The sequence below is a fragment of the Protopterus annectens genome, chromosome 17.part0, assembly GCF_019279795.1.
Source record: "Protopterus annectens isolate FY-2018-M chromosome 17.part0, PAN1.0, whole genome shotgun sequence".
NCBI classification, from domain to species: domain Eukaryota; kingdom Metazoa; phylum Chordata; order Ceratodontiformes; family Protopteridae; genus Protopterus; species Protopterus annectens.
In genome coordinates, this window is record NC_056751.1 from 796,859,823 (window position 1) to 796,881,211 (window position 21,389).

Below are 21,389 nucleotides of genomic sequence, written 5' to 3' on the forward strand. Positions count from 1 at the left end.
ACACACACACACACACACACACACACACACACACACACACACACACACACACACACACACACACACGCACACACACACACAAACACAGTTCATTCTCTCATGTTTGGTTGCCACCCATCCCGTTGTCAGCGGGACACTCATGGGTTGAGCTGCCTCATTCCGTTGCCCGCTGTGGAAAGTAGTGGGACTTGAAAAGTCCCGCTTTTCAATCGCACTGAATTGCCATGAAAAAGCCGCAATTACTTCCGGATTTTCCATGGCAATTCAGTTACATCACCAACCCGGACCTGCAGGCAAAGCTGTTGCTTGTTAGGTCTGGGTGCTGTAATTCGTGCAGCAATTGGCTGAAATTCATGAAAGGGATGGGGATTGGGGCAGGAAGAGCCCTGCAAGGATTGCAGCTATAGGAGCGCTTTGTTTTAAGCGCTTCTACAGCCGCTTTAAAAAAAAAAAAAACGAGATTTTTTTTTTTCTAACAAGCCAGCCAGTCAGCCATCCATCCATTCTTCCAACCAGCCAGCCAGCCAGCCATCCATTCATGCAACCAATCAGTCAGCCATCCATCCATTCATCCAGCCAGCCATTCTTCCAACCAGCCAGCCAGCCAGCCATTCATGCAGCCATCCAGTCAGCCATGCATCCCTTCATGCAGCCAGCCAGCCATTCTTCCAACCAGCCAGCCATTCATGCAGCCAGCCAGTCAGCCATGCATCCCTTCATGCAGCCAGCCAGCCATTGATTCATTCAACCAGCCAGCCATCCATTCATGCAGCCAGCCAGCCATCCATCCAGTCAGCCAGCCATCCATCCAGATGTCCAGCCAGCCAACCAGCCAGCCATCCATCCATCCAGCCAGCCAGCCATCCATCCAGCCAGCCATCTATCTATTCATCCAGTCAGCCATCTATCCATTCACCCAGCCATCCATCCATCCATTCATGCAGCCAGCCATCCATCCAGTCATTCATCCATCCAGCTGCTACTCCCACCAACCAGTTAGCCACTCCAGCAACCAGCCAGCCATTCAGCTAGCCACTCCAGCAGCCGGCCAGCTAGCCACTCCAGCAGCCAGGCAACCAGCCACTCCAGCAGCCAGCTAGCTAGCCACTCCAGCAGCCATCCGTCATACCCATAACAGCATCTCCTTCACCGCTCCTGTGGTGACGTCTTAGTAGAGGGTGTGGCCAGTATCATATTGGCCACACCCCCATGTCCCACTTTGACCTGCTGAAAAGGTGGCAACCCTACTCTCATGCATCACTAACTCTCTCACACACAAGCATGCGCAGCTCTTTTTTCAGGCACACACATTCATCCTGAGTTCTGCATTTCGAAAAACACAGACACACTCACTGGTTTTTCAGACACAACTTGCTCTGCGTGCACCCAGAAATACATACTGCTTTCAGACATGCATTCAGTTGCACACATGCAAACAGAAATACTTCTCAAGCACATACATGCACACACTGCAACAGGGTAGTCAGAGACCAACGAACTGGATCACAAAAATTCTACATAGCTAAAAATAAATTTGCAGCAACATGATAATGCAGAAGCAGAGAAGCGCAGAATTGTGGGACGATAGTTTAATGCAGTCTAACTTACTGAAACAAATTTTGGATATTCTGTGTGTGTTGAACGGACTTTGCCTGCTGTGTTGTCTTGCTGGAAAAATGCCTTGATACAATGATGTTTTTGCTCCGGATGGAAACAGTGGATGGAATAGAGTTCCACAACAAGTTTTACGTGAAGTTGATAAGTGGGCCACGCTTCAGAATGGTGATGTCACAGTGTGGGAGGATCAGGATGAGAGAGGACTACTGATTTGACTGTGTCGAAGGTACGTCAGGAAGGTAGGGACTAACTCCACCTGAAAGAATGCGATAAAGGATGGGGGATGGGCTTTCCTGCCCTATGCTACGGAAAGGCAGAAATGTAGAACTGACAAACTGCTTTTTGTGTTCTGCTAACTACTGATGCCTGGGATGAGTTTACAGGGAAAGAAAAAGACTCGCGGTTGAGTTAAACCATAGTTGAGCCCAGAGTTTTCCTTTAAGGGGTGTGATTGGCAGATGCCAATCAGTTGCTAGAGCAGAATTTGTATTTATTTTTGTACCAGAAATGGAATGAGATACTGCTCTCAGTGATGGCTTATGCACTTGCTTCAGTGATTAGAGTATGGCATAAATTGTAGCAATTAATTGTCAAACAATATGAAGACCACAGAGATTCCTGAACACACACACACACACACACACACAGACACACACACACACACACACACACACACACACACACACACACACACACACACACACACACTAAGAACAAACAAAAAACTTTACAGGCCACATTTCTCACCGTTTTCATAGTCTGTCAATGATTAGCCATCCTTTCCCTCGAAACTGTTTCCTACAGACTGCTCATAAGAGCAGCAGGGGCGGGGCCAAAGGTGCAGCTGCCCTGGGTGCAAGATGTTGGAGTATGATTAAGTAGTGCATTTCCTGCATTCTTTTTTCTGTACTGACATTTCTAAATGACTGTAATGTAAGAAATTTCAGCACTGCAGAAATTTGTGTGCAGCAATATGTAGCAAGCTGTTTGCAGAATATGCAGCCATTAGATTCCTACAGTTTACAAAAACAGCAACTGTCTTTTTTTTTTTTTTTTTGCTTTTCAAATGAAGAGCTGAGGGGGTGGGAATCTGGGTGGGACCTCCAGGCTAAGGGAGGTAGGGTGTTGATCTGGCTTGTAGTGCCAGACTAAGGGAGTGGACACTTTGTTTTTTTTTTTGCTCTTCACCTGTACAGCTGATGTGCCAGATCAGTGACCATCCCATTAGATGACCCCAAATATGGTTCTGAGATTAACTCATGGTGACCTGTTTTAGTCTTCTGCTCCATGAAAAATCTAACTCTTCCTGACCTTTGTCTTCATAAAATGACCTGCTCCTCAAGCACATGCATAAAAGATTTTAGTTTCTACCAACAAATTTACAGGACCCATCAACACGATAGACTCACCACAATGTACCCACACCTCTTAAATAAACTGCCTATGCACATGAAGTTTGAACCCTTGCTACAGTTAAGACCAATCCTGATGGGTGGGATTTGAAAATCCTCCCTGAGCATATTTTGTGAGTTTCTTCTCAAGGCAGGAGAAAATTTGTGATGTTGGATGAACTGGCTGGGCTATAAATGGCCTGCAAACTCACTGCCTAATACCTACTTATGAACTTAGACATTTTTATCGAACCAGAAATGTTATGAAGTTTAATGAATCTGATCAGTTTTAAGAAATGCTGTCACAATGAGAAAGACACATTTGTAACCCTGAATATACCCTAAATGGTAGTTTCTCATTTATGAACATTCTCTCATGTTTGTGGAGTTGCTCTGTTTTAAAATTTAATAAATAATGAATTTGTAAAAATTTAACAGATTTTGAAATTGAGAGTATCAAAAAGTAGGCCTTATTTTACTCAAGAATGTATTACTTTGTTTAATAAATCAAATCCATTCTGACACCATTCTTGAAGTTAATTACAGTACTATCACTGAATAATAATGTATGACTGGAATAAGTGAGAGAGCAGCACCCTTTAATGAAGGACACTTTTAGCTTTAACCGTAGAATTTTTTAAGTGTTTGAAATGCTTTATTACATCTGAGCCAGAATGAAGCAATTTAATTTACTATTGTAATGAAACAAAAAATCACCAGCAGTTTAGGAGCAGTTATGATGCATATTGTAACTAAGCAGAGAATTGGTTGACTGATTGATTGATCGACTGACTGACATTGATTGACCGATTGCATACTTTGCATAAAATCTGTGGTTTTCTGGTAAACTAATGAAGACTGAAGTCACAAAATAATAAAAGACATTTTAGTTTCAGAATTACTATCATTCAGAAAAGGCATGCAAATCCAAACCCTGCTACTCTATCATGTTTATAATTTTGTAAGAGCAGTATTTAAAATCTGTCCCTGATTTTGGATCCTTAGACACACCCCCATTATTATTGTCTTTGTTCATATTACTTGTGCTAAAAGGATGAGAGGTATGTTTAATTCCCACTTTTTAACCAGGTTAGTGAGCTTGTCAAGTTTCAGGAGTGCCTATACCTACATACAAAGAATAAATAACTCTGCAGACTTTGAAATCTGGCTCAGCTACACCAGACACAATATTGTTGGAATAACTATGATTTGGTTTAAACCATTGCATATATTTCCACCTTACATCAAGGTGACCATTTTGTTACAGGACCTAAACTGGGACACTTGAGGGCTGCCCAGAGAAGCCAGGTCTGCAATCCCATTCTCCCTGCCCCCATGGGAGTGGAGATAGAGCCACCATTTCATCTCTAAGTGGGGCCAGCAGGTTGGCCTCCCATCCTTCATCCGGCACTGTGGGGATGCCACTCTGTGAATGGCACCACCCAGGAGGCAAGAGGCCACATGCCAGGAGGCTTGAAGTGATACACATTTGTCAGTGCCTGGCACTATGGGGAGAGAGAATGAGGTGGGCTGCAAATTGCGCAGAGATGGGGGGACCCAGGACTATCTCCCCTGTGAGTTATAAAGCCCTAGGTGCAAGGCAGAGGGGAGAACCAGTGTCACAGAACTCTGGATGCGGGACTGTCTGAGGCTTTGTGGCCCAGCAGAGTTCCATGAGGCTGGAAAGATCCCCTGAGAGGCTCCAAGAGCATGTGCGACACTGCATGATTTGGCAGCAGTCAGGAGATATGTAACTCTGGAAAAGAGCCCTCTCTCCTGGGTAAAAGTTTAAGCCTGGAGGGGGTCCATCCCAATGGAAGTTTGGAAGGGAGACAGAGGTGAAAAGTGATAAAGTAAAAAACACAGATGTAGGGTGAAGGTTGGTATCTTACAAAAAGTACAAACTGAAATAAAATAAAGTGCTGACCAAACAAGACTGTAATGCAAAATTTTAATAATAAAATAACTGGTGAGCACTTTTGCGATGAACACACCGCTTCATCAGACAACAGTTAATGATTCTACTGTCATTTAAATAAAAATATCTAACCAATAGAAAAGCACATAATATAGTGATGTCATACAGCAATAAAAAACAATAAATACAATGAAATTATGTTCAATAAATACGCCTTATTAAATGTAAGTAAAATGGAAACTGTTATATATATAAAAATATATCATATAAAAATACATGTTATTATTTAATGTTTCAAAGGTCGCCCTTTTAAAAATGGTTTTAATGTAGAGACACTATTTAAACCTGGTGATATTTCAGCATTAAGCAATAAAATCCATCTTTGCTCAGCTGTTTCAGTACAATTCAAATAATCCCCACCCCTCAAACCTATATCTAAAACTTGAAGGACAAAAAATCTAAACTCAAGTTTACAGTCAGAATTCATAATATGTAGAGCTAGAGCATTATTGTCTTTTTTTATTTCTTATATCTCTCTGATGCTCAAGGATCCTATCTCTAAAGCATCTTTTCATTTTACCTACATAAAAAACATAACAAGAGTGACAGAAAGCAAAATAAACCAAGTTAACTGTCTTGCAATCTGCATAGAAATCTATATCAATAGTAAAACCTGAAGAAGGATGTATAAAAGATGAACAGCTATGTATATATTTGCAGGCAGAACAATTCCTGCATGGTAGGTGGAAAGTGACTGGGACAGGACAGCTCCCACCTGGGTGAGGGAGTATGGACCATGTCCCCTCTGGGAAGGAAGTCAGAATGGGGTAAAGAGGCAAATACTGGCAGGGCTGGGCGAGCTCCTGCCTGGGTGAAAGGGATCAGGCAAAGCTCACCATGATGGAAGTCCTTGAGGAAGCACCAGGGCGGATGGCAGAGGGGTCTGGAGAGCTCCTGCTGGGGCAAAGGTATCCAACTTCACCCCCATAACCAATGGCATCATTGAAAGATCTCAAAGTCCCCACAGCTGCTCTGGATGGGAAAGCAGGGGGACTATGAAGCCTTCATGAGAGCGGATCTGCCCCTCAGTGGTCGAGGGGAGTTCAGCAGGGGCGGACGGGAACAGAGGGAAGCTCCCCTGAGAAGGGCCAAGGGCATGAGTGATCCGGCATGATTTGGCAGCATGCAAGAGACATGGTGGTGGCGGAGTCCCTTGACATGGGAGGGCCATGGCTGGGGAAGGTCTCTTGGCCAGGTCGAAGGGGAGGCCTGTAGAGGTTGGCCCTGATAGAAGTCAGTAAGGGTGCGCTGAAAGATGGGTGTGGGGCCTTGAAGCCTCCTGTCTGAGTGAGTGGTTTCAGGCAGAGCTCCCCATGACAGAAGTCCTGGAGGAATGACTGATGGATGGCGGCAGAGCATGGAAGGCTCCTGCCAGGATCTGCCCTTACCCCATACCCAATGACATCCCCAAAAACATCACAAAGTCCCTAGAGCTGCTTAGGAAGGGAAAGCAGTGGGATTGGCTGCCCCAGGAAGCCAGGTCATCATTCAGACTGAGCGGTCTAAACTGGGACATTTCTGTGTCCCAAAGACAATGTTTGGGATTCCAGGACAGAGACTTCCAAACCGGGACTGTCCTGGAAAAACTGGGACTGTTGGTCACCTTGCCTTACATCTGTGGAGAATGTCTTCTAGTAAAGGACAACATCACTGCTCTGGTACTGCAAACTCTCCCAGTACTGAAAAACATAAATTCAACTGAATTGTTTGTTGCTGAATGCCTCATAAGTCAAGCTAATCTTTGGATCAGTATAACAGCCCCCGATAATTTCACAACAGGGAGCTGCTGATGTAATTATAGAAATTGTTAAACTTACTAATAAAAACTCACTGCTAATGGGCAACTTCAGTCTCCATTTGATAAAGGGATGAGTTTTGGCCATAATACACACACTCTGGCAAAACATGCCTCCAAATAGCCAGTAAACCTACCCAGTCTAGTACTTTCTGTGGTCAGCATATCTCGTTAGACTGGTTACATACAAATCAGCCTTTGAGATTCTCCACCCTTCACAAAGGCACACCACTTCAACCACCACTGGATAATGCAGACCACTTTTTTAGCCAGCACCACACATAAAACCATAACTTATTATATCCTGAAGAAAGATACATAGCCTTTTCTTTAAACTAAATTAGCATATATGGGCAGGTCTCCAGTTTTACAGTAGTAAGACTATAACATTGCCCTTGTATCTCATAAGCATTCTTTTAACCTGTCAGAATAGGTACATTTTGCAACCAAAATCATAACGATGGAAGACAACCCTCTTCTTGGCTACTACAAGAACTGAGATTGAGCTGTGTGCTTGGAAATCAGCATGGAGGAAATGTACACTTGCTAAACTTTCTGCAAATAATGAAGCTTGCTCTTTGCTAAGAAAATTTTGTAAACACCTGACAGATCAAAAGTATGGTACCTTATCAAACATGTGAAAGATCTCCTTGGAAATCCCAAAACTTTCCAGAAAGAAATTAACAGGCTTTCAGGTACTTCTTCATCTATAGCCCCAACTTTTCTAAATTAAAATCCAACATCTGATTTAAATCTAATGGTGAATGCATTTGCAAAACATCTTTTTTCACATTTATCAGCCTTATCATACTCTGACGCTCGTGAGGCAAAACCTAATATTTCTATTTAGTCCACCTTTGAATATGGAACTGAATTTTTACTTACATCAATTACATTAGCTACAATCAACAAAACCAAATAAAACTATCTGTGGCAAACATGAACCAGTTGGCAATTTCTCAGGTTCATCACAGTTTCTAATAACTTTATTGCCCTTCCATTTTAGCACATATTTAAAAAAAAAAATATTTCAACTGATTTTTTTTTTAGAACTATGAAAACTTTTCAATATTGTCCTTAACCCCAATCAGTCATCACTCTTTCTACTGTAATCTTACAGCCCTATTTCACTGATACCCCCACTCCCCAAAATTCTAGAAAGGTGGTACTATGCTATTTACAACACTGTGTTGAAGCCTGTGGGTTTCTCATTGGCCATCAACATAGACTTACAAAAGGTAATGACAAAAAGGCCGCCTTTCTCACCTTGTCAGATATAATTTATCATTCAGTGAACGATGGAAACTTCATTGGGTCCCTCTAGATACATGTCATCACAGACCACTCATTTCTTATACATGAACTCCATTGCACTGAATTAGATCTGTGCTTATCTGAAGGGCAGGTTCTTCAAAAGGTGTTCTGTCCCAATCACAGTCCTCAATTTACACAGTATTATCAGGTATTCCCCAGTGCTGAGTTCTTGGGTCACTTCTATTTTTTATGTACATTAACTTACTTTTTTAAAATGAAGAAAACATTCAGATTTGCTCAAAGGACAATTTCATTTAGGAAATGGGCAGTTTAGGTTATTGCTAACATACTTGATTAAGTATCACATGGTTGTCTTCCCCATTGCTGCATTATTTGTGCCCCAAGCATTCTTTACTCTACTATCTGTCACAACCTCCACTTTGTAAGGATACTAACACTGAATGTCATTTTAGTCCTAAGAATTAGTATGTACAATTTCTGAATGACGTATTACTATGGCTTAATATTTGATATTCATTTTTGGGTCTTGCACTTAATTTGTATGATGGTTAAGGTTTTACCTCAGAGATGCAAGGTACAGGATTTGACTCTGACCTCTGTTTGTTGGCTAGGCTTGTAATAGTCTGCTGACTGGTAGCCTTGTCTTTACCCATGAATCTGTTCCTAATTTAATAGATACCATTATTTGTGAATTGACTGTTGGAACAACAATGTATTGTTTCTTAGGATAGCTTACCCAGCTAGGATAGCTTACCCAGCTAGGATATCTTACCCAGCTAGGACAGCTTACCTAGCTTACCTAGTTAAGGATATAGTGTTCTTCTTTGTCTCCTTATTGTAATTGTTTTATCGCATAGCCATTGTTGTAGGTGAAACACTGTGCATTCTTTACCAGGAGACCTATTGTGATTATTGTATTTGTTTGACTTTATAGCTACTGATGCAGATGACATATTGTATACCTACTGATAAATTAGCTTTGTACTAAATGTTTTGCACTTTGTTGACTGAAATACAATTTGTTTCTTGTCCCAGGCATATTGCAGCTAACTATGGATAGAAACGACTTGCATGTTTTTTGTACAATCCTTTGATAGATGCAGCCTAGTTTTATTACTATAATTGTTTAGTCTGTCTTACTATACATCTCGTCTAAGTGTGTCTGTATCAGATTATCAAACTTTTAAAAGTTCGAATACCATATGGCTGAGACCATATGTTCAAACTCTTAAAAGTTTGAAAATCAAATAAAAAAAGAAAAACATAAAAAACATACTTGAAAGGTTAAGCAGGTGGGTAAGCCCCCATGCATCCCCCACACCCCCGGTCTTTAACTATACCAACTCCAAGATCACACTATAATGCAGACAATGGAAAACTTCCATTTTTGCACTGTACGGTAATCTCCATTGAAATGTTCGAACTTTTAAAAGTTCGATCATATGGTGTTGACCATATGACGTTCGGATGTTTAGAAGTTTGACAACATGATAAGGGCCCTTCTCTAAGCTGCCAAATGATTTATCCAACCCTGTTTTCTTTTCTCTTTTACATAGTTCCAGTTTTATGCTGACAGACATTTTCCTCGGCCTTTCAAGTCATCTCCACTTTCTAAAATGAGTCAATTTTTTTGCATTGTGAAAAGAAACAATTTTGCACCTGGACGGCGCAGTGGTGCAGCGGTTGCATTGTCACCTCACAGCAAGAGGTGCTCGGGTTTGATTCTCAGCTGGAATGCCTTCTGTGTGGAGTCTGCATGTCCTCCCTGCTTTCGTGTAGGTTTTGTCTAGGTGGTCTGGTTTCCTCCCACGTTACAAAGACATGCATTTGGAGCATTTCTGCCTAGCCTCCACTGAAAATTGGCTTCATTCTAAGTCAGACCTTCCTGGTAAACAAATGTTAAATAAATAAAAATTTAACAAAGACCCCCTGCTGCCATGATTTAAGTAGACAATAGTCTGCTTATTAGTTCTTTTCCATTCTATAACTTTTTTCATTCCTTATTCACATTTCCCCCACCTGGGTATAAATTGTTGAAAAGCTGTAGTACCTAACTCTTTGATTAGATGCTAATGCAGTGGCTGTAAGGTACAGTATTCTACCTACCATAGTAACTGACTTCTTTCATAAATAACCAACTTTAGGTTGATGTCAATTTTCTTCTTGCTGCTGTGCTGAGCAGATGGTGATCTCTGCTGTGTATAAATGAGCACTGATTGGCTACTACTTCAGCTAATTGGTGGCTTGTTTAGCTCGATTCTTACACCATAAACCAGCCACCCCCAGGTCTGTAAAATTATGCTCCTCAAACTCCTTTCTTACCCTATGTAACTCTAAAACATGCCACATTAAAACCTGCTTTATTACAAAGTACAAACCATATTGTACAATCAGATATCTGCTGCAAATATGTATCTCCAAAACAATGATTCAGATCGAAACATCTGAAGAATATCTATAATAATTAAATTAATTTTTCTCACTTTGCCTCCACTGCATGTTGATTATTAGCCCCTTCCTAGTCTCTGGTCCTCATCACCAGGGAGAAGGGCAGCTTGGAGGGGTCATTATTCAGATAACCATTCAGGGTGGTTTGTGATTTTTTGCTTCTGCAACCTTATTCCTCTTTGCACTTGGCAAAGGACAGGTGAGGTGGAGTGTTCAGACTGACAGCAAAGGATATCCCCTTACTGCCACAAATCTTTGTCATTTTAAGCAGCACCACCCTTACCCTGAAACATGGGGGGTAGTTTCACTTGTCTCCACCATTAGAAATGCACATACCCAGTGTGCTCCTGAGTATATGCCATCCTCTCCATCCCATGGGGACAGACCAACAGACCATTCCCCTTAAATTCACCCAATTCCTGCCAGTCTTTCTAGAGCTGGGGCTGCTGCCACATTTCAGTCCTAGTCAGATCCCCAACCCTCTGTACTAGGGATCCAGAATTATAATATGACATTCTTAAAACTAATATATATTAATCTCAAAATATCGTCTTAAAAGAAATGTAACTGCCATCCCATCACCAAATCAACTCATGTAACATTTATGTCCTTACAAATGAGCACACTTTCAGTTGTCTTACACAGTACTGTAATGTCACTGAATTCTAATCAAATTAAATGTTTCATTAAATGCCAACAAATCATACATGATATTCATTAATGCATATATTGCAAATGCCATCTTAACATTCATTTTCCTAACGACCTGCCATATTCCTTTCCAACAAAGACCCACAGTTAAGACAAATAAACAAATATCGCTATACCCCCATTTAAGTACAACTGACTTTTAAAGAAGCAATTAAATTTGCAGACATTCTGTGCTACAAAATATATCTTAACACTGATTAGGTTGCTAAATTCTTTCACATCAAAACTAGAAGTTTATTTAGTAAAACCAGAATATTTCCACAGTTGGAATGATTATAACAAACCAACATATCATTAGTTATATATTTATATACATTCATATTATGACAAAAACCTGCCTTAAATATACAACAAAAGAGGCTAGAATTGTATCTAATGGATATAGTATCCTAAGAAAAGATAGAAGCTCAAAAAAGCTAGCTGTATTATATGCAAATAATGACAATTACATAAAAAACAAGCATCTATACCTACTTTAGGCTATCCCACTTACTGCTACTGTTAGTTTTATATTTTTTTGTATATTAAAGTTTATCGACATCATTACCATTTACATTCTCACAAACCCTCTAACCCTCAGTATCCCCATTGTGGAAGAGTTATTGTTTTGGCTCATCACAGACTTAACAAAATGTAATAAATACAGGAATAAGTAAACAGAGACTGTTCCAATGTTCTAACCAGTAATTCATCAAGTAAACGTATTACTGCCATACATCTTTTTGACCTTACACAAATAATATATAACCCTATAAAAACTGATACAAATTCAGTGCAACAGTGTATGTGCAGTTTCAGAGTTTCAGTGGTGCAACAGGTAGTGCACTCACATTTGGTGCAGAAGGTTGTGCGTTCTATTCCTACACCAAGTAGCTTGATAACTGACACTGCAGTGCAGCATAAGGACACCCCTGCACTCCTGAATGTGTCATCCTTAAGATAATATATTAAACTGAGGTCCCATGTGCTTGCATTGGTGGTAGCTCAGGTGGGTGTAAAAGATCCCATGGTACCTATCCAAAAGAGTAGTGGTCCTTTATTATATATAACACCATTATACAACTAAATACAAAATTACTTGTTTACATGCTTACATAATCGCAAAATATTGATTTCAGTCCTGTTTTTGTTACATTATCATTATCCTATACACCTCCCTCCACTCCTTCTACAACAACCACAATTTGATTGTTCTTGTAATATTTGGTATTACCCAATTTCCATTGATCAAAATTTCATTCAATCTTTCAATCCATATTGGTTATACAATATAAAGCAAATTCTTATCTAAATTTGTGATACATTTTTTACTATATTTTTCATTAAATATGTACCATATCCATATTTATCTTATTGTAATGTTGTATTTCTTTAATAATCTTTTCCTCTATTATTTTTCCCACATTTTTTCACCTTTCTACACTATATAAAAAACATGTTCTACTGTCTGTAATTCATTAAAGAAATATGTCCTTTCAGTTACTCTTTTATATAACATGTTCCCTTTTACTAGCACTTTATTTCTTTCATACCCAATTTATTTGTTTCGTTAATAGCTCTAACGTTCTCTTCTGTTAAAGTTCTCCATGGATTTATGTCACAATTTTATGTTATTGTAGTTTTCTACCAAATCTTTATATTTTGTCCTATCTCTTTTATCTTCAGTTTCCATTTTTTCAGTTTTTCTTGATGAATATTTATCTCTTCATTTACCCATATTTTCTTCTTGTTTATTTTCATTAAGAACCATTCTCTTTCATATTTCTGTTTTAATACTCTTACAACCAATGTGTTTTCTTGCCTGTTAATCCATTTCAGCACCTTTTATAAATTAAATGAAATTCCATATTCTATAGCATTTAATAATCATAATCCCCCTTCTTCCTTATTCATGTATAACCCTCTTCTTTTCACTGGATTCAGACTAAATCCCCATACAAATCTAAAGATTATTTCAGGAAATTGTTTCCCCAAATCTCTTTCTATTACATGAATTCTAGCTACATATGATTTTTTTCACATCCATATTGTACTAATTAAATGTACTTTTTCCTTATAAGATAACCTTTATGTGTTCCACATAACACTAAGTCCTTTTAATTCTTTCAAAAATTTCTCCCATTGTTCATTTATTATGATATATTCACCAAATTTATTCCTAATACTGATATCTCTTTCTTCCAAATTCTATTACTTCCACCTGTTCATCTCCAAAAAAAACTTGCATTTTTCTCTGTTCATTGTTAATCCAATTTCTTGCATTTTTTTATGTACATATCAAATTCCTCTTTCATTTTCTCTCTGTTCCTAGCCATTAAAATTATACAATCTGCAGATGACATAATATTTGGATACGAAATACCAATTTTCAGTACATATTTAACTTTTTCTGTATTTTCATTTATTTCTTTTACTACACAGTTCATGGCCATTACAAACAAAATACTACTCATTTGACATCCTTGTTTTAAACCTCTGTTCATCTCAACTGCTTCATTTAATTAACCATTTAATAAATTCATAATAATATTTTTATACACTGACTGACATACTTTTTATGTGTGTACTACAGTTATATCCTTACATTATTTGCCATAATATTTTGTGCTGTATTGAATCAAATAGTTTATATCAGCCACCATTAATTTACATTTCTTTTCCCCTTTTTTGATATCATCTGCCATTTCCCTAATTATCATTGATAATGCTTGGCTTCCTTTTCCCTTAACCCCATAAATGCTTTCTTCCATTACATTTTCCAATTTATGTTCTAGTCATTTTTACATTATCTTTATAAATATCTTATAATCCATGTAATTGAACATTACTACCCTCTTTTTTTTATTTCATTCTCCTCCTTTTTTCAGTACCATGTCATAACTCCCCTATATATTTTTACATAACAAATTCCATTATTTAACCATTCATTAAACACTTCTACCAAAATTACTTTTTGCCTTTGTATCACATTCTACTGCATTAAATATCCTATATCATCTGCTTCTGCTGTTGAATTCATATTTACTTCCTCGTTATAGTCTCTAAATCCACAATTGTAATTTGTTTTCCAATTCTTTACTCATTTCTTCTGTAACTTGCTTCATTCTCCAATTATTTTTCTTTATCTCTCGTTTTACCACCTATTTAACATACTACACTGCCTTATTCATAATATTTATTTATTCTCTTACAACTTCTCCATCTTTATTTTCCATTTATTTCATTACGCCACTTTCTTCCTTTTTCTTTTTTTCTCATATATGGCGATATTTCCTTTTTTCTTTGTAAAAAGTATTTTTGTTTATGTAATAAATCTTTAGTTTTTCCTGTATTCTTTTGATAAATCTAGTCTTCTTTTCTAAAATATTCCTTCTCATTTCTATCCAGTTTATCTAATATAGATTTTTGTATTTCTCTATATTCTTCTTTTTCTGTTTGTCCTGTTATATTTTCTCAGATTAAATGCATTATTTTATATTTCTCTTTATATACTATCCACGATTCTGACCAGCTGTTATAAAAATCTCTCATAGTCAAATGATTTTTCCATAAGTCCACTATACCATTTTTTACCTTTCTCAATCCCTTCTTTTTATTCATTCTCTTTATTCTTCTCCTAGTTGTTATATGTTCTTTTTTTTCTTTCCAGTGATCCAAAACACCTATTTCTACTACTTCTTCTATCAGTATTTTTACAGTGTTAGATATAAAAATAATGCATTTCTGTTATCAGTTTCCCTCTGCAAGATGCACTTTTATTCACATTCCATAAGTCTGAATCCCCACATTTCAGTATTTCTTTCATTATTTTCTTTCTCTTATTTCTCTGTTTGCTTTTTCCACCTTAAGTCAGAATTAAAATCTCCTGTTGTTATAATATCCATATTTACTATGATATAGTCCAACATTTCTTGAACTAGTTTCTGTCTTTATATGTTGCATAAGCATATATTTCTATCAGTCTAAACACTTTACCTTTCTATCTAAAGTTAACTGCCATTAATCTTCCTAATCTAAATAAAGTATAACTCAGTATTTGTTTTGCCATTCTCTATAATATAGCTATCCCTGAGCATGTTTCTCTACTCAGATTCCATAGTATACTTCCAATCCATAACTTTCTTGTTTCTTCTCTTTCCTCTATAGTAAAAACTCTAACATCCCCTAAGGCTATTAAGGCATCATCTTCTTCTTCTGTGTTTTTATTTATTTTAATGCAGCATAAATGTGTGTTTAATGATAGTTCCACAAGCATGTGTTGGAGTAAAAAAAAAAATATATATATATATATATATATATGTATATATATATATATATATATATATATATATATATATATATATATATATATATATATATATATATATATGGGTCTACTTTGAGTCACTGAAAGTTCATTTCACTGAAACTCATTTCACTGAATTTCATTTCACTGAAAGTAAGTAGTATTGAGCAAATAAAGGGTATATCTCCTCTCACCACTGTAGTGCGATCCTGGAATGACTATAAATAGTTAGGGGGGGTAAGGGTGGCACAGCCCCCCACCTACTAAGCTGTTATATTTAGGAATCTCATTTCACTGAAAGCTAACAATTTAAAATGAAAAGTAGGTGGGGGGCTTTCCCCCCACACCCAGCAATTATATATATACTCACTCCAGTGTTTTATGGGCCAAGGATGTCAACCATCAACTTTATAATTAAACATGTCCATAGTGTGCTGTTGATCTTAACTGTGGCTTATTTATGGGGTAGGGCTTATATCATGACTACCCTGGAAAACTATGTTAGGCCTTATTCTCTGGTTATGTCTTATTTAGGAAAAAAGACAGTATATACATACATATATATATATATATATATATATATATATATATATATATATATATCTACTTCATAATGTCAAAATCTCAGAATGCTGACAACCATATGGCAGACAACCATATGACCGAAATTTGAAATCTATTTGTATATATATATATATATATATATATATATATATATATATATATATATATATATATATATATATATATATATATATATATATATATATATATATATATATATATATATATATATGTATATATATATATATATATCTATATATATATATATATATGACTCCATATCATCAATTATCATTTGAATTTCAAATCCGAGACCAAATTCAAAACTCATTTCATCAAAAACTCATATCATTGAATCTCAAATCATTGAAAACTATAAAGCAACTATAAGTAACATCCCAGGCATTGTTTACTATGTTTCTGCAGGGGGCAAGCCCCCCCAGTACCCCCCATATGGGGGGCTCCGCCCTCCACACCCCCCATAATTAAATATACCAACTCCAAGGTCGCACTACAGTGGAGGAAAAAGGTAATTTCCTAACCCCACTGTAGTGCGAACTTGGAGTTGGTATATTTAATTACAGGGGGTGTGGGGGCCGGATCCCCCTGCATAAATGTAGTAAAAACTTTGTGGAATGTTATTTGTAGTTGCTTTATAGTTTTTAATGATTTGAAATTCGATTATATGAGTTTTCGATGAAATGAGTTTTCGACGATTTGGTCTAGATGATTTGAAATTCAATGAAATGATAATTCGATGATATGAAGTGGAACCATACATATATATATATATATATATATATATATATATATATATATATATATATATATACACATAGACATATATATTTGTATATGTACAAAATCCACAGGAGCACAAATAAACTGATAAAACAAGATATCCGCAACTGGGAGAAAATAATAATTATTTTACAATTCTCAGGATGAGCGCTTTTGTTTGCTGCAAGCAAACGTCATCAGATAAAATATATTCACTGGTGCCACCTTTTTATATGTAACAAAGAAGATAAACTGAAAACTAATTAATCAATTAAGTCTAGAATTCTTAAAGTTACAAGACACACTATTTAAAAACCATCACTAGATACATAAAAAACAATTAGGTACAAAAAATGGTGTGAAAATAATTCAAAAATCATTCATACCACCAAAACATTAATTAAAAATAGGTGTATGTGCATTGGTCATATTGACAATTTTCTAAATATTGTATTTGGTAAATTATAAGATGTTTTGAAAAATTAATAATTATACCAAATCAGATCTCCCTGACAAAATGGCTTTGATGTTAATGTATTCATTTAAGCCTGGTTCTATATTTGACTTTAGTCTCAGCTGCCACCTTATTTCTTTCTGTAACAAAAGATTTTTGTAATCACCTCCTCTCATATTCCTGTCAATAAAATCCACAATACTGAATTTAAGATCCGGTGGAGAACCGCAGACCATGGTGTGTTTGTAGAGGGCACTAGTTTCTTTTTTATTTTTGATGTTATTCATATGCTCGTAGATCCTGGTCCTTAGTGCCCTCTCAGTTTTGCCCACATAATATACCGGACAATAAGAGCAGGTCGCCAAATACACCAACATTCTGGTCCTGCAGTTCCCTCTGCAAAATCTGATTTTGTTGTTCAAACCATTATTTAAAATAATATGATCGACTTGATGAATGTGAGAACATTGGCTACATGCCCTACAAGAATGTGTTCCCCCATTGTGTCTATACATAATTATTCCCCTTTCAAAAAGTTTCTTAAAGTTCTGACCAACTTTATATATGACCCGTGGTCCATCCCCAGCCGTGCTGTGAACTTCATGGTTAGTTTTTAAAATGGACCAATTATTCTGAAGTATCCGGATTACATGGTCCGAAAAACCATTGTGTTCAATAACACAAGCCCCCTGGAAATCCCTATATTCCTCTATTGGACTAACACTAACTGACCATGATTGTCCCAGTAAAGGTTTATATCTGGTCCCCCACCCCATGTAAACCTCCTGTAAAGTCTCACCTACCAATTTCTTAGGGTAACCTCTCTCAATGAATTTCTCACCTAGAAACAAAAACTCATGATGTAAATCCGTAAATTCTGATGTCATTCTTGCCACCCTCACTGCCTGCCCCTTCACAATGCTCCTTTTTTGATGGTAGGGATGTTGACTATCAAAATGGAGATAGCTGTTACACCAGGTGGGTTTCCTATAAATCTGAGACTTAAAACCATCGTTGGTTTTGCTCAACATAATGTCCAGATAACTAATACATGTGTTGTCTACTTGATATGTAAAGGAAAGAAAGGTGGTGGAATTGTTGATGTACTTCATAAATTCTTCCAACTTCTCCACCGGTCCTTCCCATATGACAAAAATGTCATCCAAAAATCGGAGATAGGTTGTAATATGGCTAATAAAAGGACCTGAGAAGATAAATCTGTTTTCCCATTCCAATAAACCAGATTGGCGTATGCGGGGGCACAAGCTGCCCCCATAGCTGCGCCACTGGTTTGTTTGTAATATTCACCCTCAAAACTAAGAAAGCTGTTGTCTAGTACCACCTCCATTAGTTCTAGGGTTAACAATTTCCTATCCAAGGGTAAATCAGAATACCTGGAAATACTTTCCTCAAAAAATTCAAACCCTTTGTGTCTAGGAATGCAAGAAAAAAGATCTTTCACGTCTATGGTGATGAAAAGACAACTTTCAGACCATAAACTTTTGTCAATCTTACCCAAAAAGTCCCAAAAATCCATAACCAAATGCTTTTGGTTGAGAACAATGTTCTTAACTGACGTACTGACCGGTCAATAAAAACCGCTAAGGGGTGTGTCTTGGATCTTTTAGCCGATACAATCGGTCTAAAGGGAGGTTGTATAATAGATTTGTGTAACTTAGGGATTCCAAAAAACCCCGGAATAACAGGATAAGTTTGTTTTAAGAAATCATAGGTTGAACTCTCTATTCTGTTTTCTATCCAGTATTCCTCCAATAAGGAATCGATCCTGCTGTAAGCTACCTGAATCTCACTGTAAGACACTGAAGAATATGTGTTCTCATCTGACAATAAAGATGTTAAGGTATTCGTGTAATCTATTTGATGAAACATCATTAACCCCCCACCTTTGTCAGGTTCCATGTATCTAATACCATTTTCATTCCTCAAACTGTTCAACAACTTCTCTTCTTTCCTAGATAAATTATAACACATTGGACCATTCTTGAAGTTGTTAAAGTTGTCATAAATCTCCTTGGTAACAATATTTTCAAATGTTGCTATAGTCGGATGCAAAGGAGGGTTAAAAATGCTTCTTCACACTAATGAAATATTAGTGAGCCCAATGGCACTATGAGATTTATTTTTATAAAACAGTCTAAGATTAATTTTCCTAAGAAACAACTTTAATTCAATTAATGTGTCAGCAAGATCTCCCCTGTTAGATTTAACAAATTTGAATCCCTTTGAAAAAAGTTTGAAATATGTCTCATCCAAAACATGATCAGTGTAGTTGTAAATTTTAAAACCCTTATATTCCGAAACAATGCCATTGTGTTCAGTTTGAATACATCCTATCTCTCCCCGTTTCCCCTGTTTCTCCATCCAGAATCCCTCCCAGTTGAATGGGGTGGGGGACCCGGGTCTGAGGGAACACGTGTCTTGTTGGCCAGTCTTTCTGATCGTCTCGGACCTAAAAAAGTAGAGTCCAATGGGTCTGGAAAGGAATCAAGTTCATCAAGACCCCCATTAAACTGTTCCCTAGTGTCCCTTCCTGTCCTGTCATAATGGTTTCCAGTTGGGGAGGATTTATTAGAATAACGTGGCAAGTGTGAAGTAGAAACAATATTAAACCTCTTAACAGACTGCTCAGAGGGATGTGTAGTGTGAATAGGTCTGGGGTACTGTTTCTCTTTAAAATATTGTTCCTTATCCCTAAGGAACTTTTTTTGTTTTCTTTCAAACACTTTTTCAACCCTCGTTTCAGTTCTCTCCAAAATTCTGATGTAAAAACTTTCATAATGTTCGAAAAGTAAATCCTTGTTAATATCACTATCAAGAACATTAAGTTCCCTCAACAAACTATTAAGTTGTGTCTCATTATGTTTAATTAATTTCAAAACCAAAGCAAAACCACAGTCGTCGAAAAAACTGTGAAAATCACTTAAAACAGTTTCCGAATACTGTATGCCAAAAGGATATTTGAAAAAACGTAACCCTTGTGGAACAATTTTACCATTTAAACATTGATGTAAATAATTGTTCTCAATCTGAATACTTTTGTATTTAAACAACTGCTTTTCAAACACATGCACCATATCTTTAAAAGAAAGTTCAGTTGTTCGCTTGACCTGTTTATCATCATTTAAAACGTCATTGCGATTGTTAGTACAATGCTTGTCGTTAAAAACATATTGCTTTTGTAGAATGTCTTGAAAGCGAACAGAACACACGTTTCCAGCAACAGTATTGCAAACAGTCAATGCTGGCTCAGACACCTGCTTTGGCACCTGGTTAATTGAATGAGTAACAGTACCTGATGTTGCTATAACCGGAATAGCTGAGGAACTCTCTCCAGTTTCCGAAAACATGGTTTTTGCCTTCACCCTTCTGATGTTTGGAGCGCCAAGATTTACATGTCGTTTCTGGGTCTGTTCATCCCCCTGTGCGCTTAGCTTTCCACCATGACTCTGTCCCGAGCGTGGAGATGAAGTCACCGGATGCGACCGACCTGTAGGAAACGGTTCATCATTGGCAATAGCTCCCTCTGCTGGTTATTTCTGTGCAAACAGCTCTATCAGCCTGGTGAGATCACCACGAAGCGATGCAAGTTCTTCTCTAATTTTAAAAACTTCCTGTTGAGTTTAAATTAATGAAACACTGTTGTTGGAAACATTGTCCATACCAATAATGGTGGAGTCATTCAGTGACTCATCCATGAAGTGACACCAGTTACAAGAGATCAAATTAGTGATATAAAAACTAAATTCTCCCATTGCAGAAAAAAGATATATACTGACAAAATCCACAGAAGCACAAATAAACTGATAAAACAAAATATCCGCAACTGGGAGAAAATAATAATTTATTTCACAATTCTCAAAATGAGCGCTTTCGTTTGCTACAAGCAAACTTCATCAGATAAAATATAGTCACTGGTGCCACCTTTTTATATGTAACAAAGAAGATAAACTGAAAACTAATTAATCAATTAAGTCTAGAATTCTTAAAGTTACAAGACACACTATTTAAAAACCATCACTAGATACATAAAAAACAATTAGGTACAAAAAATGGTGTGAAAATAATTCAAA

At 37.1% G+C, this 21,389-nt stretch overlaps 1 protein-coding gene across 1 annotated transcript in view; it reads left to right on the forward strand.

The window, feature by feature from the left end:
• Positions 1–19,304, forward strand: part of LOC122791517 — a 167,343-nt gene extending 148,039 nt beyond the window's left edge. The window contains exon 4 of the mRNA XM_044059259.1: positions 19,275–19,304. Within this exon, the coding sequence (XP_043915194.1) occupies positions 19,275–19,304 (30 nt within the window). The remainder of the gene's footprint in view (positions 1–19,274) is intronic.
• Positions 19,305–21,389: the final 2,085 nt, after the last annotated feature.